Source organism: Vipera ursinii (assembly GCF_947247035.1).
Source record: "Vipera ursinii genome assembly, chromosome: 2".
In the NCBI taxonomy this organism is placed as follows: Eukaryota; Metazoa; Chordata; class Lepidosauria; order Squamata; family Viperidae; genus Vipera; species Vipera ursinii.
In genome coordinates, this window is record NC_139513.1 from 280,248,428 (window position 1) to 280,272,422 (window position 23,995).

The 23,995-nt window shown below is 38.5% G+C and overlaps 1 protein-coding gene across 2 annotated transcripts in view; it reads right to left on the reverse strand.

Moving 5' to 3' along the window:
* The window catches only part of WDR7 (WD repeat domain 7), a 238,868-nt gene that overhangs the window by 210,250 nt on the left and 4,623 nt on the right, over positions 1 to 23,995 (reverse strand). For both annotated transcript variants that reach the window (XM_083354765.1, XM_083354766.1), the window contains exons 2-11: positions 14,546 to 14,717; positions 13,066 to 13,172; positions 12,260 to 12,338; positions 10,612 to 10,786; positions 8,410 to 8,486; positions 7,636 to 7,755; positions 6,543 to 6,688; positions 5,120 to 5,234; positions 3,752 to 3,893; positions 1,391 to 1,633 (exon numbers count right to left, since the gene is read on the reverse strand). In XM_083354765.1, the coding sequence (XP_083210891.1) occupies positions 1,391 to 1,633; positions 3,752 to 3,893; positions 5,120 to 5,234; positions 6,543 to 6,688; positions 7,636 to 7,755; positions 8,410 to 8,486; positions 10,612 to 10,786; positions 12,260 to 12,338; positions 13,066 to 13,172; positions 14,546 to 14,704 (1,363 nt within the window). In that variant the 5' untranslated portion in view covers positions 14,705 to 14,717. The remainder of the gene's footprint in view (positions 1 to 1,390; positions 1,634 to 3,751; positions 3,894 to 5,119; positions 5,235 to 6,542; positions 6,689 to 7,635; positions 7,756 to 8,409; positions 8,487 to 10,611; positions 10,787 to 12,259; positions 12,339 to 13,065; positions 13,173 to 14,545; positions 14,718 to 23,995) is intronic.

Consider the following 23,995-nt stretch of genomic DNA (forward strand, 5'->3'; position numbering starts at 1 on the left):
GTTTCAGTATTCCATTTCTACATTAGTTCATTTTCAATCTAATTTTTTGACGAGGTTACCATTTCATTTGCTACTTGTTAATTTAGTGTCATAGTTCCGACAGATGAAACTGTTCAAAGAACTTGGAAGCATTGTTTTACTTAAAGAATCTTTATTCGAGTAACATAGCATCAGCCCTTCATGGATTTCTACCTTGTCGTGATGAAGGGGCTTGCGTAATTCAATGAAGCTATGAGCTATGCCGTGCAGGGCCACCCAAGATGGAAAGGTCATAGCAGAGAGTTCTGACAAAACGTGATCCACTGGAGAAGGAAATGGCAACCCACTCCAGTATCTTTGCCATGAAAACCCCATGGACAGTACCAAAAGGCAAAAAGATATGACACTGGAAGATGAGCCCCTCAAAAAAACATGAGCTAAATGATGATAAATAAGATTTATTTTTTTGAACTGCTTTCAGTTCTTTGAAATATAGCCACATCATTCAGAAATAAACTCAAAGTACCTTCAGCATAATTCGTGAATTTAAAAAATAATTTAACAATTATAATGAATGCAAGGAAGAATTATTCCATGCAAAAATGGAACAACCTTTTCTATATTTTATTTTATTTTTTTATTTTAATTCCATTTATATCCCGCCCTTCTCCGAAGACTCAGGGCGGCTTACAAGCTTAGCAGTAGCCTTCATTCTATGTATATGCCTGCTTATTAGGGCTTTCACACACCCCCTAAGCGGCATTATTACAAAGTCAGCTTAATTGCCCCCAACAATCTGGGTCCTCATTTTACCTACCTCGGAACGATGGAAGGCTGAGTCAACCTTGAGCCTGGTGGGATGCGAACCTGCACTAATTGCAGGCAGCTGGTGTTACTTAAGGAGGCATTAGCCCACTGCTCCACCAAGGCTCTATATCAGTTGAATATGAATACAGATAGTCCTTGATTTACAACAGTTTATTTAATGACAGTTCAAAGTTACAACGGCACTGGAAAAAAGTGAGTTATAACCGTATTTCACACTTATGACCGTTGTCAAACCCTGAGGTCAGTGATCAAAATTCAAACGGTTGGCAATTGACTCATATTTATGACGGTTGCAATGTCCCGGGCTCATGTGATCACCCTTTGCAACCATCTGACAAGCAAAGTCAATGGGGAAGCCAGATTCAATTAACAATCATGTCACTAACTTAACAACTGCAGTGATTCACTTAACTATGGCAAGAAAGGTCATAAAATGAGGCAAAATTCACTTAACAAATGTCTCGCTTACCAAGAGAAATTTTGGGATCAATTGTGATCATAAGTCAAGGACTACCTGTACACATAACCAATTTAATTCCCACAAGTTAAGAAGTCATCCCTGAGCCCTTATTATTTCACATACCTCTTCTGCACATATGTTCATCTTGCAAAAGCTGAACTATAGCAGTCTGAGTGGCTGGAACAATTACAATACTTCCATCTTCACGACCACAAACCAGTCGCCCATGTGCTGGGATGTAGACACTTGCTGTCACCTTCAAAGGCTCGTCACTATTTGGGATGAAACTCAACTGGTCTATAATACCAGCTGGGTGAAGTTTGTCAAATGCTTCTTGTAGAGAAGTAGTAGTAGTAAGTGGCAATCCTGATTTTCAAAACAAAATACATTTGAAATATGAAATAAATGAAGGGCTCAAAAAAAAGCAATGCCACAGATAATTTTCACTAAATCAAAAATTAAGCTTGTCCATGGCCTTGCATAGCGGTTTTGAATTTGCTTTTGTGAATCATAAACGAAGCAGTAAGGAGGGGATTTACTAGTGAGAAAAAAACTGGCTCTAGTTACTAGGAATAGGGTAATAAACAATGGTGAAGAATTCTGATGGATGGGGCAAAAGACTAGGAAGGATAAAATAAATAATATCTATTTAATTTATTTTATTTATTTAATTAAATTTCTATACCGCCCTATTCCCGAAGGACTCAGGGAGGTTTACAGGGCAGCATAAAATACAATATAAAAAATAATATAGAATTAAAATACATTAAATTAATTAAGCCCAATTAAAACAATATTTAAAAACCTAAAACCCCTTCAGTCCAGGCCTGATAGATCGAAAAACCAGGTTTTCAGGTCCCGGCGAAATGAACGCAGATCGGGGGCGGTCCTAAGTTCCACAGGTAAATCATTCCAGAGGGTAGGCACGCCCACAGAGAACGCTCTTCCCCTAGGAATAACCCGCCGGCATTCCTTAACCGGCGGTATCCTGAGAAGGCCCTCCCTCTGGGAGCGCACGGGACGAAGGGAGCTTGATGCCGGCAGCAGGTGTTCCCTCAGATAACCCAGACCCAAGCCATTAAGGGCTTTATAGGTCATCACCAGCACCTTGAATCTCACCCGAAGGGCAACCGGAAGCCAATGCAGCTTGTGGAGTAGAGGTGTTACATGGGAGTATCGGGAAGCCCCCATCACAACTCGCGCAGCCGCATTCTGCACCAGTTGAAGCCTCCGAGTGGTCCTCAAGGGCAGCCCCATGTAGAGAGCGTTGCAGTAGTCTAAACGGGAGGTCACGAGCGCATGAGTGACTGTGCATAGGGCATCTCGGTCCAGATAGGGTCGCAACTGGCGCACCAATATCTGCTAACTCCTCTAATCAATGTAGATGATGCTTCCCTCAAGTGGAGCCTGACTCTTGATGGCAGCAACAGAGAAGTGGCTTATCTCTAGGGATATAGTTTCATCTTTTTTATTATTATTCAGGTTTTATTGGTTTTTTAGTATTTACATATACATGTATTTGTGAAGCAATATGGTGGTTGGCTAGTCAAAAGTAACAAATAACAAGTTATTTGTAAATAGTTCAGGTTGCATCAATAAAGATTTCCTCTGATTCCCTTAGTTTTCACATAGTCAGAGTGATCCAGTTAGTACATTTCTAGTTATGGCCTAATCAATTAACAAAGTTTTCAATATAATTAGACTAATACATATCAAAATCCTGTTTTTAAGTTTTACCTAATTGCAATAAAATACTCTAAAGTCGCCTATAATATACAGAAGAGAGCTTACTTTTTGGGTAACCTACAATTCCCTATTTCAGTAAAAAATAGTTCTCTTGTCTACAAAACTTATATTGTTCATCTTAACAGTCTCTAGCTTTACAGTTGGGTATTTTCTGATCTTAATAGAAGAGAATATTTGTAATTTTGGGTTGAATTGTGGAGTTCTTGGTGCCCTCTGAAATTGGTGGTTTGCTTGCAGATATTTTCATTACCCAACTAAGTTATAGCATCAGTATGAGGGTTACTTAGTACAGAATTCACCAACTTTTCCGGCTTTGTGGACCAGTGGGGGGGAGGGGGAGAAGGGATAGTTCCATGCAAGCGGCCAGCAAGCGTGTGCCCATGCAGCTCCATTTGCGTCAGTGTCATGCACACGTGCCCACCACTCAACTCAAATGGAACGTGTGTGCACACGTTTGCCTGCTGCTTGCACAGGTGGGGATGTACATGCGCGAGCGCTCGCCTGCCGTTTTTCGCAGCCCGGTTACAAACAGCTCATGGGCTACTCGTGGGCCGCAACCCAGAGGTTGGGAGACCCCTGACCTAGATGAATAAGGAAACATCTGCAAGCAAACCACCAAGCTCAGAAAGCACCAAGAATTCCCCATATGCTGATTCCTTGCCTAAATAGAAACCAAGACTGACCCTTCTTCAAGGTTACAGTACTAGGTGTTGCTACTTGCTGTGTGACAACAATTACCTTCAGTCATATTTGGCTTGTCAAGTGAATCTGGAATACTCCAAATGGTGAGCCTCCCAGAAGAGTCCCCCTGGATTAGTAGTTTATGGAAACACTCCCTACGGCCATAGAAGAACTGGGTGACAGGAGGGCAGATTAATAACTGTAAAGTAAACAAGGCATTGAAATATTTAATAATAATAATAATAATAATAATAATAATAATAATAATAATAATAATAATAATAATAATAATAATAATATAAAGTTGGAAGGGACCTTGGAGGTCATCTAGTCCAACCCCCTGCTCAGGCAGGAAACCCTATACCATTTCAGGCAAATGGCTGGCCAGTCTCTTCTTAAAAACCTCCAGTGTTGGAGCATTCACCACCTCTGGAGGCAGGTTGTTCCACTGGTTAATTGTTCTGTCAGGAAGTTTCTCCTTAGTTCTAGGTTGCTTCTCTCCTTGACTAGTTTCCATCCGTTGCTTCTTGTCCTGCCTTCAGGTGCTTTGGAGAATAGCTTGACTCCCTCTTCTTTGTGGTAGCCCCTGAGATATTGGAACACTGCTATCATGTCACCCCTCACCCTTCTCTTCGTTAAACTACACATACCCAATTCCAGCAACCGTTCCCTATATGTTTTTAGACAGGTTAACAGCTAGAGCAAAATCTTGCTCATCGGGATCCCAATTCTAACATGCCTATGTCATGCTGTGATGTCCATGTGAGATCTCATTTTCAATACTATTAGCTACATCAACAATGTCAGGAAACATAGTCTTATGAAAGTAATATCTAACAATGTAGACAATATACAATTGTATATTGTATGCAAGGTGTGAGACAGATGTTATTCAATACCATCAATTATTGACTCTTTTAAACCATCAATACAATATACAATATAATTTCAAGATAGTGTGCAGAAAAGGCATATTAAAGAAATACAAAGCAAACATAAACATTGTTTATTCGATTTTCAGTCTACTCCAGATCTGCAACCTTGGGGACAAATAAAAAGCTATAAAAACAGCAATACCCTGTAACAGAGCTCAAAAGAACATGTTAATAAACTGCACCTGAAAAACCATGAAAATAAAAAAATTTGGAAAAATATAAGTATCCCAATGTAAGATACAGTATGTTAAAATGCAATATACAGTATATTAAAATGACTATTAAAAACATCTGGAAAATAGAAATGGGATACCAAAGGACATCTGTAAAACTGTTGGATATATACCTCTTGTAGAAAGCACTCTATATTAGGTGAAAAAATAAATTTGGTATTCAAATATAAGTAACATATCCATAATCTCAAAAGTACTTCAGTTTTTAGCTTCTAAACTAATAAAGTTTCTAAATCCTAAAGCAGGTCAAATCTTACCTGTTTGTCCGCTTTCTGCTCTCCTTGGTCTAGAGCACAGTAGAGTTGAGGTGGGCTGAGGTTTTCAATAACTTTTCCAACATCACTGCGAAATGATTTGCTAGCTGGTAAGCAACTGGGGACCAAAAAGTTTATATCGCATAGTTGATATAACAATTAAGAAATGTATCTTAAATTGCAGCTTCAGCCTTCACGTGACAACAGTGAACTAGATAGTTTAGAGCAGTATTTCTTAATTTCAGCAAATTTAAGAATTCCTAGATGGGGAATTCTGGGAATTAAAGTCAACACATTTTAAAGTGCAAGGCTGAGAAACACTGAGTTAAAAAAAGGGGTGGGGTTATATTTAATATTTTAAATATACATGTGAAAATAATGTGGAAATTCACATGAAAGGCAGCAGGAGAAAAATAGTTCTAAAATGTGAGATCTATCTGTACAATACTATCTAACAGCAATTTTCTACATAAAGTAAAAGCTATTATCCAAACTTAAGCATGGTTCAGAAGCTGGTTTGCCTAATTAAGTTGACAAAATTAGCAAAGAGGTAGAAATTTAAAAAGCCAATCACCTACATATTGACAATATGAACTTTATCCTTCATTCAGCTTCACAAACTGCATAATAAAGCCAGTTCAAACATAATTTATTTATCTCTGTCACAGTCCCTCTCTCTTCTTTTCTTGCACATAAAAAGAAATTCTATCCTGCACATAAAAAGAAATAGAGCTAATCCCAGTTTCCTATGATGGCCAAGTTCAAAGTACTGGGATATATTATTATTTTTTTGTTCTTTCAATCAAATACATCCAAGGAGCCCTGGTGACACTGGTTAGAATGCAATACTGCAGGCTAATTCTGCCCACTGCCAGAAGTTCGATTCTCACTGACTCAAGGTTGACTCAGCCTTCCATCTTTCCGAGGTCAGTAAAATGAGGACTCAGATTGATGAGGACAGTATGCTGACTTTATAAACTGCTTAGAGAGGGCTATAAAGCACCATGAAGCAGTATGTAAGTCTAAAGTGCTATTGCTATTCTCAGAGACAGCCTGGCATAGTCTTTGCAGTTTTCTTGACAAGGTTTTCAGGAGTGGTTTGCCATTGCCTCCTTTCTAGGGCTGAGTGAAATAAGATTACCCAGCTGGTTTGCTAAATCATGACTTCTAGCCTGATGCCTTAACCATACTATGAAACTTGCTCTCTGTTCTAATAACAGATCAGTAAAAAAAAAAGTATGGTCTGATAAACTAATTTATTAGTATCACTATCCTTCATTCTATGTGAACCCACAAAACTCGAGTGATATTTATTTATTCATGCATGCATGCATGCATTTATGCATTTATCTATGCATTTATTTATTTATTTATTTATTTATTTATTTATTTATTTATTTATTTATTCCCTGTTAATATCACATACCTGGCTGGCAGTTCATATATAAAACTTTGTCCATCTTCAGTCCATATTATCACTTTGTCTGCTGACACAAAATCACCTCCTGTCCATGTCTGTCCATTTTCACTTGGGACTGAGCATAACAAGGAATAATCTCCGGCATCAAATACCTAAAGAAAAGTAATTACATAACAAATTGATTGTAAATTAATAAATATAAACACAAATAGCCTTTCTTACAGTTTCTGCTATTAGTGCTTTATTTATAAAAAACAATAATTGCATTTGTTTATTAAACCCTTTCAATAAAAAAACACCCCAAAAGACACTCAGTGGAATTTACAATTTAGGATACCTACAAGACAAAAATATAAACAATCAATAAAAAAATTTCAATTCAGCAGATCAAAAACCTGCAGGAAAAAAAATGTATCACTCTTATGTATGAGAGGCCACATAAGGAGGCAAGATACAAAAAGACTGCAAACAGTATATATTCAGTATCAGAAGTAATTCTCTAAAAAAGAAAATTAAAGAAAAAAGTTTGAAAGCGAAAGCACTGTGATTATTCTAGTAAATATTATTTTAAGGTCTGGATAAATAGTTATACTTTTCCATGAAAGTCGCAATCAAGCAACTACGATGTGAGCTGATGCACCCTAAGGCAATGAGCTCTGCAGAAAAATCACTGAAGACTAATCGGTTTAGAATCTGACTCTCTGGAGATTATTTATTTATTTATTGCATGCCTTGGTGGAGCAGTGGGCTAATGCCTCCTTAAGTAACACCAGCTACCTGCAATTAGTGCAGGTTCGAGTCCCACCAGGCTCAAGGTTGACTCAGCCTTCCATCCTTCCGAGGTAGGTAAAATGAGGACCCAGATTGTTGGGGGCAATAAGTTGACTTTGTAATAATGCCGCTTGGGGGTGTGTGTGAAAGCCCTAATAAGCAGGCATATACATAGAATGAAGGCTACTGCTAAGCTTGTAAGCCGCCCTGAGTCTTCGGAGAAGGGCAGGATATAAATGGAATTAAAATAAAATAAAAATGCACAATTTGAGTACAGGAGACTGAACAACAAAGAAAAGCCAGCTTTCACTTAACTGGTTATCCTTACCCTCCAGTATTTAGAACAAACTACCAAAACTGATCTTTGGGTAAATGCACAGAAGGAAATGCTCTGGCAGTTCTGACAGTAAATTGGTTTAGATTCCTCTTCAAAGATTGGCTCCGTGTCCTTGAAAGAGATTCAAAAGTAAGGAGAAATGTAAAGTCTTTTATGCCATAATCTACAAGGAACTTTTATTTCTCTACTTCTCCTTTCTAAATGACTCTTTTCCAACTCTCTTTGTTCCTTTTGTAACCTCGAATCCTAGCTTGAAAGATTTGAAATATATAAATATATTTGTCAGTGTATATTCCTTCCTTATTTTTGAATTTTGGTGTATCGTTCCAAACTACCGCGATGGTATACTGTCATTATTTAGAATTCAAGGCTTGTTGGGAAGAAACTATTTGAGACCTAGGAACGTGATAAGAATGAATTCCTCTTTCTTGAAACAGATAAAATACAGAAGACAAGAACGGAAGAACTAAAACTGAAAAGTCAATCCACATTTAATCCACAGTTTACAATATCAAGTCTTCTCTGTCTGCATAAAGCTTAAGAAAAAGAAACAAACCTTCTGCTTAACAAATTATAAATAACCGTTGGGCATCAGGGAGAGCATATCTGATGAGAAACAGAACACCTGCTAAAAGCATACCCGCCTTTCAAAGATAACACAAGCGGTGAAAAAAAGTCAATCAACTGCAAAAAAAAAAAAAAAAAAGCCACACACCGGAAAAGAAGTTCATCATTAAAAACTATATTTATTATGTTTTTCCTTACCTGCATGTGACTCACTTCAGAAGTTACAATCCATACTTTAAGAATGCCAGCCACAGATACTGCTACAACAGTGTCCTCTAGAGAAGACCAGCAAAATACTCATTATCCCACAAGACACACAGAATCAGAATGATTACACAAATTCAGTAGTGTTTATCTGACTAACACAATGAAAAAAAGGATGCTGAGGATAAAACCTAAGAAACGTATTTGTTACACGTCACGTTCTTGACTTGAGAAGGTCAAGGGAATACATATGATAATAGTAAGTGGGAAACAGGCAGGAGCAAAATATTCTGTTCAATCTCTAATGGAGATTCTCAGTTATTTAGGTCATGGTTGTCCCAAAAAGCAACTGGACTTTGTGTTTCCTTGAAGAAGTTTCACTGCTCACCCATGAAGCTTCTTCAGTGCACATCTCCATTTCAAGGCCATTGAACCAGCGCTGTCCGAACCAATGCTGTCTATAACATCATGTGCGGTCACATGACATCACAGAGTGCTGTTATTTTCCCACAAAAGTGGTACTTATTAATCTTCTCACAGTTGCATGTTTTCGAACTGCTAGCCTGGCAGGAGCTGAGGCAAGGACGGGAGCTCGCCCCATCATGGGGCGTTCAGGTGTTGAACCTGGGCTGCTGGCTTTCCAGCTGGCAAGGCAAGCATCTTAACCACTGAGCCATGGAACAGTTGAAACCTGACTTTTAAATAAAGTTTAAGTGAAAAATGAGTATTTTATGAATACTAATAGTTCTAAAATATAATTTTCTTCTTGCCATACCTGGTTGTTGTTGTTTTAATTGGATCTAAAGTGAAATCTGCAAATTACATCCATCTCATCATGTACCCAGCACATGGTGACAGAAAATGAATGTCAACACAGTTCCGCTACCTGAGTTAAAATAGCTATGACATGAAATAACTGTAACCTTCTTCTAAACTTCATGCTTTCCTAATGTTCTTGAATAAATATATACATTTCTTTTCCTTCCATTCAATCATGTCTGTCTCTCAGAGACTACCTGGACAAGTCCTTGCAGTTTTCTTGGCAAGCTCGCATGTTCTAGATTGATATCTTAACCGCTACACCAGGGGTCAGCAACCTGAAACAGTGAAAGAGCCACTCGGAACCAGTTCCCTCACAAAAGGTAAAACTGGGAGCCGCAAAAAATGTGTGCGCATGCGCGTACATGCGCGCATGTGCAGAACAGGGTTTGACTGAAGAGTGGAGCCAAGGCGAGATATGCACCTACCCTGCATATTTGAATTGATTGGTTGAACTTTTTTAGTCCCACTTTTTTTTTTTTTGGACTGCACATGGCAGAGGACTGGGAGCCGCAGGAGACGGCTGAAAGAGCCGCATGTGGCTCTGGAGCTGCGGGTTGCAGACCTGTGCGCTACACCAAACAGGCACTAAATATAAATATATGACGTTAATTAAAAACTGGATAAAATGTATCATTTTGCACATTTAGCAACTTTAAGACTTGTGGACTTCAACTTCAATTCAACAGCTATGCTGGCTGGGGAATTCTGGGAGTTAAAGTCCACAAGTCTTAAAGTTGCTAACTTTGAAGAGCCCTGATTTTGCAGATCCATCAAGTAAGGCGGGGCTCAAATTCCAAATTAACCTCCCATAGATAAGGCTCAGAAAAAGAATTTTTTTCTAACTGGGCACTAAAGATAAATCGTAGTCAAGTTTTACTTCATGGAGAAACAATTGTACTTTTCTTTCTAGATGAGATATTATCAAACAAACATTCTGAGGAAAACTGGAATGCAGTGGAAAAATCTCACTTGAAAGTTTAGTAAGAGAAAAATAGTAGCGCTACGTGAACCACACCCAAAACACATTGATTAATCTTAGGACTGAGGAATAGTTGCGGCATCAGCAAGAATTATGCAGAGCCAAATTCAGATGTGACTGAACTGATTCATCCCTTGCTTTTTTTAATGATTTATTGTCTGCTTATTATTGCTTCATCCAGGACCTTGACAAGGGACTGTGAGGCCCTCACTTTATTCCATTTGGTCTGTGGTCCTTGCCACATTTTATCTTTTATTGATTTCATTGTAATATCTTGGATTGTTGTGAGCCAGAGTTGTTTGAAGTCAGATGGCATACAAGTTATTGTTATTATTTATGGTTGCCAAGATAATTCCTGAAAAAAATAAAAGCCTGAGCTATGGTTATTGGCTCACCTTGTGTTCTGTGAGATCGAATAATGCTCATAGAACTGATCCAGTCCTTAGAAATCTTTGACACCAAGGAATAAAGAACTTCAAGGCTGGTAGCATCCACAACAAGAATTTCTGGATAATGGCCATGACACAACAATCTCCCTTCACGCTGAGTCCCAGCTGTGAATTGATAGAACTAAAAGAGAATGGAAGAAAGACATCAGAGCCAGTCTCATCTGTGGCACCCCAAATGCCAGATAACCAGATTTTCTTTATAAGTATCATGCATGCTCACAACTGCTTAGCCATTGTTGTTAATACAGCATCCTAGCAATCAATCCAGGAGAGTAAAAACAAATAATTTTTAGAAAGTGAATTAATTGACACCATTTTTAGAATTTACATTAGATCTGCAAGTTTTTCTTTAAAGGTTTTGTTAAAAATCAACCTAGCTCAGAAAGTATTAATAATTGAAAATACAAAAGACTACAGTAAGTTTTCAAAGAGGTATTCAACAGAATGTAGGTCTACTTTTTGTGAACAAGTAAAAGCAGTTATCTCTTTTGCCAAGCTCATACAATTGATTAGAACAATAGTCATGGTAAACAGTCCTGATAAATTCAACAGGAGTTATTTCATATACTAATCATTCACAAGCACATACCGACTTGGATACTAAATAAAAAGATCAAACCATCAATCCTGTTAATGAATTTAATGAAAATTAACGTAAAAATGTTGCTTTATAATAAAGGTGAATATCTACCACCTAAAACCAAAAACTACTTCTTTTTCTGAGTATATAATAAGGTTGTATCAAGTATTTTGAGAAGAAACTAATGATTAATGGAATCTTTCTGACTTAGTAAATAATTAAAATGAATTTTCCTGACTAGTGATATAAATCATTATTTAAATCAAATTTATTTAAATCAAATTTACCCTACAACAAATTACCTGACTTTCACTATTTCTGCATTCCATCTGGCTCCTAAAAGACAGCAAAAACAGGTTCCTTTAACTGTCTCAGAATACAGCCATAATTGTATTTATTTCTTTGTGGTTGTTTTGCCAATTCTCCCAAAGATTACTAACAGTTTCAGTTTTCAAATATTTCATCACATAAAAATACTTATTACTGATATACTTGTATCGCGTACTTGAGTACTTGAAAACCATATCAGATTAAAGCAAAGTTTAAAAGCAGTTACACTGAAGCCTAGGTATTCATTTACATTTGTACATAACTACAGGTAGTCCTCAACTTACAACAGAATGGAGCCCAAACTTTCTGTTGTTAAGTGAGACATTTGTTAAGTGGGTTCTGCCCCATTTTGTGACCTTTCTTGCCACAGTTGTTAAGTGAATTACTGCAGCTGATAAGTTAGTAACCCGGTTGTTAAGTGAATCTGGTTTTATTGACTTTGCTTGTAACAAGGTCATAAAAGGCGATCACTGAACCTTGGAACACAGCAAAGATCATAAATATGAACCAATTGCCAAGCATCTGAATTTTGATCGCATGATTATGAGCATGCTGCAAAGGTCGTAACGATAAAAATGGTCAAAAATCACTTTTTTCAGTGCCTTTGTAACTTCGAACGATCACTAAAAGAACTGTTGTAAGTCAAGGACTACCTGTAGTTTAAACCATACTTAACGTATTTACCTGTATGCCAGTATGTGTGCAGGCTAATTTTGTAAATTCAATGCACCTTCCATCATTCACATCCCAAAGGCACATTTCTCTACAAGAAGAAAAAGAGGGCAATGTAGCTGTTAAGCAATCATTTTCAACCCCACAATTGTTTATTGAATGATCATTTTAGGAAGGAGAGATATAGAAGGACGATGCAAAAAATTATACTTGGACTGCCTTCCTTTGAAGGCAAAAAAACCTGCCCAAGCAGATTTTAAGATAATATTTAATATAGTGTTATAAGAGACCTAAATTAAAGAGACCTATAAAGCCCTAAATGGCTTGGGTCCGGGATATTTGAGGGAACACCTGCTGCCGGCATCAAGCTCCCTTCGTCCTGTGCGCTCCCACAGGGAGGGTCTCCTCAGGGTACCGCCGGTAAAAGATTGCCGGCGGATAATACCCAGGGGGAGGGCCTTCTCTGTGGGTGCGCCGGCCCTTTGGAACCAGCTGCCTGCAGAGCTTAGGACTGCCCCTGACCTTCGCTCATTCTGCCGGGGCCTGAAGACCTGGCTCTTGGAGCTTTCTGGCCTAGACTGAGAGTATTAACTGGGGTTTTAATTGTATTTTTAATTGTAATTGGGTTATTTCAAGGTTAGTGTAATTATTTTAATTGTTTTTAATTTTTGTAACTTGTTGCATTGTTTTAAAAAGCCTTGTGAACCGCCCTGAGTCCTACGGGAGAAGGGCGGTATATAAGTTTAATAAAATAAATAAAAAATAAATAAAATAATTCAGTCATTGGCAGAAAATTTGGTTCAAAAGCAAATCCTTACCCACTTTCAGATGCACTCACTATATACTGTTTTTCACTTGAAGAACTGGCTTTGGATAAACAAGTGATTGATGCTGTATGACCAAACAACAGAGCTCTAGGATTTATCTAGAATCAGAGAGAAGAAAAGTAGAAATGTCTCTAAGTAATTTCAAATATTACTACAAAATAAAAAGCATAGTTAAAGGCATGAGAATAACACACGTTTGTAAAGTTTTCATACATTTATTTCTCCAATTAATGAGGGAATACCTCTATCTCCAGTAATTTGGGAAAACAAAGTATAAAAAGTTGAGAGCATATTATTCTTCATGATAATTTTGAAAAGTAGGTCGCTCAAGTCATTCAAGCAGGAAGACTGTCAATTTGGCAATAGTTATTCCAAAGTTATGATCTACCCTTAACAGTGTTTTTAACCCTTTCCCAAATTGTATAGGAAGGGATCCAATTCTCAAGGTCTCCTAGCCTAATAGCAACACCATGGGAGGTGAAAAACTTACTGCAGATATAGTTTGAGCTTACAGCTTTGACATAGTTTTAATTATTCTGAATAAAAGGCATACATCACACAAATTATTCATCTTGCTCTTTCAAAAAATAGTTTAAAGGTAACGAATACTTTTTTGCAAGACAGTTCCATGGGTTGATTTATTTACAATTCATGAAAACTGAAGTCTTTGATCTAATATATGAACGATGCTCAGGATAGTCCCTTGGAGCTGTATTTGACACTGTGTTTTGCATTTCAAAACAGCATCCAATTAGGCACTAGCCTCCCTCTTCTTTCTTATCTAATGTTACAAGTGGAAAACAGAGAATATTTACCCCGTTACTTTCTGCATGAATATGCTGCAAATGCAACCGAGTGTAATATCTGACCATATACGGTAAATCAAACAAAAAAGGGATATAAAAGTACTCAATAACAATTTTAGATTCTAGGTTATTTGTTTGGATGTCAAAATTGCTCAAAGGCTCCGTCCAAATTACAAGCACTCTGTATGCCTTAGAAATAAATAAAGCAGTAATGCTGTTTTAGAAGCAGCATTAAAGAAACAGAAACAATACATTCCAAAATCAGTATTTGAATTAGTTATTCTTTTTAAATTAAATTAAATTAAATTATGTTCACCTCCAAAGGATCAGGGGAGAAAGGAAGCTCCGCAGAGTCACTTTTCAACAGAGTTCAGTGATTTTCCATGGTTTAATGATTTATTTATTTTTTAAAAAAAGTCCGCACTCCCACAAAAGCAAGCCTATGAATACCAATAACATATAATAACTGTTCTGATGAATCAGCTTTGGAAGCAAGGCTTTTCCTGGGAAAAGCATAGATACTGTAACAATGGATTTTCAGGAAATTATAAAACATGTACCCAGTTCAAACAGAACTGTATAGAAATATACTTAAACTACATTTCTAAAACCACATTTCAAATACAACTTATGTATCATTTTCTAATTCCATGATTTAAACTTACTTCTAAATCTGAAGAGAGGTCCCACAGACATATCTGACCATCATGACATCCTGTGACAATCATTGAAACATCATCCATTAATAGTGTAGCGGATACACAGTGAGTAGGAGCTTTGCGTCCCCACAGCACGACTGGCAGGACCAAACTGTTACCTGCCATTGTGGTTTCACGCCTGAAAATGCAATTAACATAGTTTCAACTGCAAAAGTTTAATAAAAACACCATGAAGTCATTTTCTTTAGTAGGATTTTAGAAATAAGATCTTGTGAAGCAGGCTACATACAACAAGTAAATCTAAGTAGTTGTATAAAGTGGCTCAACGCCATCCCATGCTTCATAGCTACAGATAACACAGCTTTAAAGGTGTTTTAATTCATCCAAATGAAATAAGGTTAGCAACAGAAGAACAGCAGACTATTAACAGAACAATTTTTCCCATAATAATTTGAATCTGATCATTTATAAAATTATCTGCTGCTTATGTACATGATAAAATTCAGTTTTTACCCCAATAAGCAACATTGTGGCTTAGTTTGTTATAAGAACTCATTTGACTAGCTTATGAAGGAAAGTACTATACAAATCAAGAAAATTGGTTAATTTACCAATAGATTAAATATTATATAAAGATGGATGGATGGATGGATGGAGATAGGAGGAAATGATTCTTCGATACATGAATAGTTATATATGTACAAGCAAATGTAGTTTTGTTTCATTAATGATTTTCAGAGAACAAATTACTGATTATAGAGAAACAATAACAATAGAGGAAATATGTAAAAATAGTAATTTAATAGGTTAGGATATTTCTGTTTTCCAAATGATATAGCTATTCCAAACTTTCATTCTTATAGGTTGCCTCTTCATCATTCTAAAAGCCTTGGTGACACAGTGGTTAGAATGAAGTATTACAGGCAAACTCTGCCCACAACCTGGAGTTCGATTCTGATGGGGTTCACGGTTGACTCAGCCTTCCATCTTCCCGAGACTGATAAAATGAGAACACAGATTATTGCTGACATTGTAAACTGCTCAGAGAGTGCTGTGAAGCACTATGGAGCAGTATACAGGTGAAACTCGAAAAATTAGAATATCGTGCAAAAGTTCATTTATTTCAGTAATACAACTTAAAAGGGGAAACTAATATATGAGATAGACTCATTACATGCAAAGCAAGATAGTTCAAGCCGTGATTTGTCATAATTGTGATGGTTATGGCATACAGCTCATGAAAACCCCAAATCCACAATCTCAGAAAATTAGAATATTGTGAAAAGGTGCAATATTCTAGGCTCAAAGTCTAATCAGCTAATTAAGCCATAACACCTGCAAAAGGTTCCTGAGCCTTTAAATGGTCTCTCAGTCTGGTTCAATAGGAATCACAATCATGGGGAAGACTGCTGACCTGACAGTTGTGCAGAAAACCATCACTGACACCCTCCATAAGGAGGGAAAGCCTCAAAAGGTAATTGCAAAAGAAGTTGGATGTTCCCCAAGTGCTGTATCAAAGCACATTAATAGAAAGTTATGTGGAAGGGAAAAGTGTGGAAGAAAAAGGTGCACAAGCAGCAGGGATGACCGCAGCCTGGAGAGGATTGTCAGGAAAAGGCCATTCAAAAGTGTTGGGGACTTTCACAAGGAGTGGACTGAGGCTGGAGTCAGTGCATTAAGAGCCACCACACACAGACGGATCCTGGACATGGGCTTCAAATGTCGTATTCCTCTTGTCAAGCCGCTCCTGAACAACAAACAATGTCAGAAGCGTCTTACCTGGGCTAAAGAAAAACAGACCTGGTCTCTTGCTCAGTGGTCCAAAGTCCTCTTTTCTGATGAGAGCAACTTTTGCATCTCATTTGGAAACCAAGGACCCAGAGTCTGGAGGAAGAATGGAAAGGCACACACTGCAAGATGCTTGAAGTCCAGTGTGAAGTTTCCACAGTCTGTGTTGATTTGGGGAGCCATGTCATCTGCTGGTGTTGGTCCACTGTGCTTCATTAAGTCCAGGGTCAACACAGCTGTCTATCAGGAGATTTTGGAGCACTTCATGCTTCCTTCCGCAGACGAGCTTTATGGGGATGCTGACTTTATTTTCCAGCAGGACTTGGCACCTGCCCACACTGCCAAAAGCACCAAAACCTGGTTCAATGACCGTAGGATTACTGTGCCTGATTGGCCAGCAAACTCGCCTGACCTGAACCCCATAGAGAATCTATGGGGCATTGCCAAGAGAAAGATGAGAGACATGAGACCGAACAATGCAGAAGAGCTGAAGGCCGCTATTGAAGCATCCTGGTCTTCCATAACACCTCAGCAGTGCCACAGGCTGATAGCTTCCATGCCACGCCGCATTGAGGCAGTAATTGCTACAAAAGAGGCCCAGACCAAGTACTGAGTATATATGCATGCTTATACTTTTCAGAGGTCCGATATTGTTCTATGTACACTCCTTGTTTTATTGATTGCATGTAATATTCTAATTTTCTGAGATTGTGGATTTGGGGTTTTCATGAGCTGTACGCCATAATCATCACAATTATGACAAATCACGGCTTGAACTATCTTGCTTTGCATGTAATGAGTCTATCTCATATATTAGTTTCCCCTTTTAAGTTGCATGACTGAAATAAATGAACTTTTGCACGATATTCTAATCTTTCGAGTTTCACCTGTATCTGTCTAAGTGTTATTGCTATTCTAATGATCATACCGTGTTTCCCTGGAAATAATACCTATCCAGAAAATAAGCCCTAGCTTGATTTTTACATGTGTGCCTAATATAAGCCCTACCCAAAAAATAAGCCCTAGTTAAGACCCCGTCCACTCTGTCCCACGAGATGGGGCGAGGCACACATATAAAAATCAAGCTAGGGCAGGGGTGGGGCTGCCCTATGCACCCCGCAACTGCTTACCACCCCGCAGCCAGGTCTCCCACGCCCCGACACCTGCCTCACTGGCAGCTCCATCCAGCAGGAGCCTGTGTGGATGCTGGCCCACTTCTTCTGGTTGCTGGTGGCTGCTCGGAGCAGGAGGCCATGTGTTGCATTGTTCTGGTGCCGTGAGTGCCGGTGCCGCATACAGTGGCACCAGCACGATGCATCATGCGGCATCCCATCATGAGCAGCGGCACTGGCTTGATGTGTCAGGGCGTGGGAGGCATGGCTGCGGCGGTCCTGAGGTAAGCGGGTGCGTGGTGCATAATTCTAACTCAACAAATCAACTTTTATTCATTTTTATTCTCAACAGTAAGATACTGAATCAAAAGTAATCAAGACATCACTTTTTAGGTAACGTGGTTCTTCCTGGTTTATGTAACACAGAGATCTGCAGATCCGGTTAGCCTTTTGTAAGCCATTAAACGCCTGCCTATTCCCTTAGGCATTTGAGCCAGAAGGCTAAGCAAACTCTTCCAGTTAATGTTGTTTTCTTATAAATTGGAATTACTGTGACTTCAGATGCTAGCTTGTTTAAATATTTTTTTTTAAAAAAGTGTATGTCCTCCAGAGTTAATGCTCCATCACTGGAGGTTTTTAAGAAGAGATAGAACAGCCATACGTCTGGAATGGTGTAGGGTTCTGCTTGAGCAGGAGGCTGGACTAGAAGACCTTCAAGATCCCTTCCAACTCTGTTATTCTGTTAAACTGCATGTATAAACAAACAAACAAACAAACAAATAAGGTTGACAATCAAGTCTTGTTAATTGGACCTGAGGTGACCAATATATACAAAAGAAAAATTTAATGAATTTAATGAATTAATAGATTTTAACACTATAACGTATTTAACATTTTAAAATCTCTTAACTACAGATTTCTTAATATAAGATATTCCACCTTCTTATTCCAAAATTCTTGCAACTAATTAATATCCATCTTAGTGATGCTTTGTTGATTTTAAAAATACTCTAGAATTTAATTTTTTATTTATTTATTTTATTTTAATCCCATTTATATCCCGCCCTTCTCCGAAGACTCAGGGCGGCTTACAATTTAAGCACAAACCAATGTGCTTAGCAATAGCCTTCATTCTATGTATATGCCTGCTTATTAGGGCTTTCGCCCCCCCCCAAAGCGGCATTATTACAAAGTCAGCTTAATTGCCCCCAACAATCTGGGTCCTCATTTTACCTACCTCGGAAGGATGGAAGGCTGAGTCAACCTTGAGCCTGGTGGGACTTGAACCTGCAATAATTGCAGGCAGCTGGTGTTACTTAAGGAGGCATTAGCCCACTGCTCCACCAAGGCATGCAATAAATAAATAATCTCCAGAGAGTCAGATTCTAAACCGATTAGTCTTCAGTGATTTTTCTGCAGAGCTCATTGCCTTAGCGTGCATCAGCTCACATCGTAGTTGCTTGATTGCGACTTTCATGGAAAACTATAACTATTTATCCAGACCTTAAAATAATATTTACTAGAATAATCACAGTGCTTTTGCTTTCAAACTTCTTTCTTTAATTTCCTTTTTTAGAGAATTACTTCTGATACTGAATATATACTGTTTGCAGTCTTTTTGTATCTTGCCTCCTTATGTGGCCTCTCATACATAAGAGTGATACATTTTTTTCTGCAGGTTTTTGATCTGCTGAATTGAAATTTTTTATTGATTGTTTATATCTTTGTCTTGTAGGTATCCTAAATTGTAAATTCCACTGAGTGTCTTTTGGGGTGTTTTTTTATTGAAAGGGTTTAATAAACAAATGCAATTATTGTTTTTTATAAATAAAGCACTAATAGCTGCGGCGTCTCAGGGGATTGGGAGTGGGAGGCACAGTTTTACAGTGGTTCTCCTCCTATCTCCGGGGACGTTCGCAGTCGGTGTTGGCAGGAGGACAGAGGTCGACCGCGAGGTCTCTCATTTGTGGAGTTCCTCAGGGGTCGGTCCTCTCGCCTCTCCTGTTCAACATCTACATGAAACCGCTGGGTGAGATCATTCGTGGCTTTGGAGTTGGGTATCATCAGTACGCTGATGATACCCAACTTTTCCTTTCAACCCCAAACCACCCCAGTGATGCCCTCAACTTGATGTCCCGGTGCCTGGAGGCGGTTCGGGTCTGGATGGGGAGGAACAGACTCCAACTCAACCCCGACAAGACTGAGTGGCTTTGCATACCTTCATCCCGGGTTTATTCGGATATTCCACCTTTGGCTATGGGGGGTGAATTATTACCTCCCGTAGATAGGGCTCGCAACTTGGGAGTCCTCCTAGATTCACGGCTCACCCTGGAAGACCATATAGGAGCTGTGACTAGGGGGGCCTTCGCCCAGGTTCGCCTGGTGCGCCAGTTGCGGCCCTATCTTAGCCGGGATGATTTGTGCACGGTCACTCATGCGCTCGTGTCCTCTCGTCTAGACTACTGCAACGCTCTCTACATGGGGCTGCCCTTGAGGACCACCCGGAAGCTCCAACTGGTACAGAATGCAGCCGCGAGAGTTGTGTTGGGAGTCTCCCGATACTCCCACGTTACACCGCTGCTCCGTGAGCTGCATTGGTTGCCAGTTGTCTTCCGGGTGAGATTCAAGGTACTGGTAACAGTGTTTAAAGCCCTTCATGGCATGGGGCCGGAGTACCTTGGGGAACATCTGCTGCCGGCATCAAGCTCCCTGCGCCCTGTGCGTTCCCACAGAGAGGGCCTCCTCAGGGTGCCACCGATCAGAGAATGTCGATTGGTGGTCCCCAGGGGGAGATCCTTCTCTGTGGGCGCTCCGGAGCTGTGGAACCAGCTACCGGTAGAGCTCCGGATGGCGCCCGATCTTCGCTCCTTTCGTCGCGATCTCAAGACGTTTCTGTTTGTTCAAGCCGGCCTAGCCTGATGGGGATTGGTGGGGTTTTTATTCTTATGTTTTAATTTTAACTTGGCGTTTTGAACTTGATTCCAACTGTTTTAATATGGGCAATTATTTAATCTTGTTTTAACGTTTGTATTTAGTATTTTATTCTGCCCTGTGAACCGCCCTGAGTCCTCAGGGAGAAGGGCGGTATATAAATATTATTAAATTAAATTAAATTAAATTAAACTGTAAGAAAGGCTATTTGTGTTTATATTTATTAATTTACAATCAATTTGTTATGTAATTACTTTTCTTTAGGTATTTGATGCCGGAGATTATTCCTTGTTATGCTCAGTCCCAAGTGAAAATGGACAGACATGGACAGGAGGTGATTTTGTGTCAGCAGACAAAGTGATAATATGGACTGAAGATGGACAAAGTTTTATATATGAACTTGAGCCTGGTGGGATGCGAACCTGCACTAATTGCAGGCAGCTGGTGTTACTTAAGGAGGCATTAGCCCACTGCTCCACCAAGGCTCCTTGGTGCAAATGTATATTAAACTCCTTGAGTTTAATATCCTAAACTCATTTCAAAACTGGCAATAATTTGAATACTTTAGACGCTGTGGATGCATATGACCAAATTTTAGTACCAAGAGGTGTTTTCACTGAAATGAATTAAAATCAATTGCCATTCCGCAGTTCTGAGAAGTTAACCTTCCTCTTATAATAATAAGATTGTTTTAAATTTCAGCAGTCTCTTGCCAGCAAAAAGTATTAATAGCTCAATTTAAAAACAAATACTTTCAGAACTGGAATTTTTGTAAAGTGAACATTTACAACATATATAAAAGCTGAAATGATACTTCTGCCACAGTATTTTCCAAATAAACACTGCAGCAGTCCATGCAAGAAATACAACAGAATTTAGTAATCCCATTACTAAAAATGCAACCATGTCTGTGCCATGGTATCAGAAAGCCACATATCGACTTTTTCATTGTGCTTGTAGTTTTTCCCTTCCGTGTCCCATACAGAGATTTTTGTCCATCTATCACAATTTCACTCCAGGGAGAGTTTCAGTCATAATATTGTGATACTTGTTTTATCACTCTGATGAAAGCACTAGATTTTACAAACATCTGCATTGACCATACACACTGTTTGGTCTTTCATTCCTTTGAAAAAAAAGCTAATTCAAAGCCTGGAGCACAACTATTCTTCCAGGACTCCACAGAGAAAATATTTAATCATAGGAAATCTTCACAACTGCCCTATTCTCTTTTAATAATGGTAGGTTTCTTAATCTGTTACAAAATTCAATGCAGTTTTAAAGTATGTATCCACATTTAAATTATATCCTAAAAATAAAAATATTTAATATGGTGAGAATTACAGAGTTGTACCTAAACATAAGGTACAATGTCATGGATGTTTTTTTTTTTTAATGTTGGATAATGTGTACAACCAAAGACTGGATTTCTAGGTGTTTTTGGGAACTGGCTTCCTATTAATGTAATGGAAATATGATCAATTTTATTCTGTGTGATCAAAGTTCAATACCACATTAAATATATATAATATACTTCGTTGCTTTCTATTCGCTTTAGTGTCTTTGTTTCTCTCTCTGTGTTTCTGAACACTAAAGAAGTAAATTGGTTTAAACAAGAAAAAAGAGAGATAGGCTTACTTCTTATCTCAGAATCAATAATCAACTATAGGGAAATTGACATGAGGGGAAAAAAAGACAGGTAGACACAGCTAAGACTTGCCCAAAATTCTCTGCCTGCTTCTGGCCCACTTGCTTACTGGAAGGCTTCAGTTGTGAAGATGAAAATGAACTGGTAGTGCCAAATATAAATACAGAACATAAACATTTGTATTACTACTTTTAACCAGTTCTTTTTAAGTCTTCCCTGTCAAGGAAACTCGCCAACTGTCCTTTGTATACACAAGGTTTATATACATTTGCATGCATCTGCAATAGAGACAAAATACGGTACATCCAGATAAATAAAAGCAAATATAACAATCCTGGGGATAGATTAATTTCTGGAGATACTGTTGCATTTCATCTGTCCCGTTCATCTCTCTCCGTCAATGCAAAAAACAAAATTGTGCAGCAATCTTACTACTCAGAAGTATTATTAAATTCAGTGAGGCTTCATCCCAGATAGAGAAGGGTCTATAGGCTTACAATGTACACAAATAAAAAAAACTATATTTTTAAGAAAATTAATTATATTCAAGAACACTTAACCTGGATTCATACCATATTAAACCATAATTTTATGGTAAATCCATAATTGCAAATCCATAATTTTATTGTAACCCCCCCAGTCATTTAGGTGAGATACTGCAAGTGGTAAGGTAAAGGTAAAGGTTCCCCTGCACATGCATGCTAGTCGTTTCCAACTCTAGGGGCTGGTGCTCATCTCCGTTTCAAAGCCGAAGAGCCAGCGCTTGTCCGAGGAGGTCTCCGTGGTCATGTGGCCGGCATGACTAGATGCCAAAGGCGCACAGAACGCTGTTACCTTCCCACCGTAGTGGTCCCTATTTTTCTACTTGCATTTTTACATGGTTTCGAACTGCTAGGTTGGCAGAAGCTGGAAAGAGTAATAGTTACGCGGCACTCGGGATTCGACCCACCAAACTGCCGACCATCTGATCAACAAGCTCAGCGTCCTAACCCACTGAGCCACAAATAAAAAAACTATATTTGTAAGAAAATTAATTATATTCAAGAACACTTAACCTGGATTCATACCATATTAAACCATAATTTTATGGTAAATCCATAATTGCAAATCCATAATTTTATTGTAACCCCCCCAGTCATTTAAGTGAGATACTGCAAGTGGTATAGAAGTGTAATTAATTAATAATGGAGACTTGGTAGTGCAGTAGCTAAAGTGAAGTACTGCAGGCAAATTCTGCCCACAGCCTGGAGTCCGATCCTGATGGGGCTTAAGTTTGACTTAGCCTTCCATTCTTTCAAGGTTGGTAAAATCAGGATCCAGATTGTTGGGGGCAATATGCAAATAATGTTTATGTTGTAAACCACCCAGAGATTGCTGTAAAGCACAATGGGCTGGTATATAAGTTTAAATGCTATTGCTATTGCTATAATGAACATTTTTTATTTGGGTTTACTATATGAATTCATTTCCTGAAGCCTGTAAGCCCTGACTCATGGCTTAACATGCTGTGGGAACCTAGCCAAATGCTACTTCTTTAACAAACCATGGCCTAAAATACATCATGAAAATTGAGCATTGCTCTGAGGTAACAAGAACAGTTCTGAAGTTGACTACTAAGGACTTCATGGATATATCCAAGGAAAATTTTCCCACTTTGAATTAACTTTTTTCAATGGAAACTGTGCACATATTATTCCGTACACATGAATACCAGAAAAGCCTGCACAAATTATTCTGTTAGCTGTAAATGTTGCTGTGCTTTGCCCAGATAGGATCCAAACCAGAAAAGTAGGTTAAAATCTCTTTATGTACACAAGTAAAGAGAGGCATCTCATCGAAGACAAAGCCAGTGCTTAAGCTTCTTTGTAATATAGCAGCTAAGGCATTTGGGAAAGGTCTAATCTCAATTGATTTATGGCCATTTTTCACACTTATGCCCATTGCAGCCTCCCCGTGGTCACATGGTCAAAATTCAGA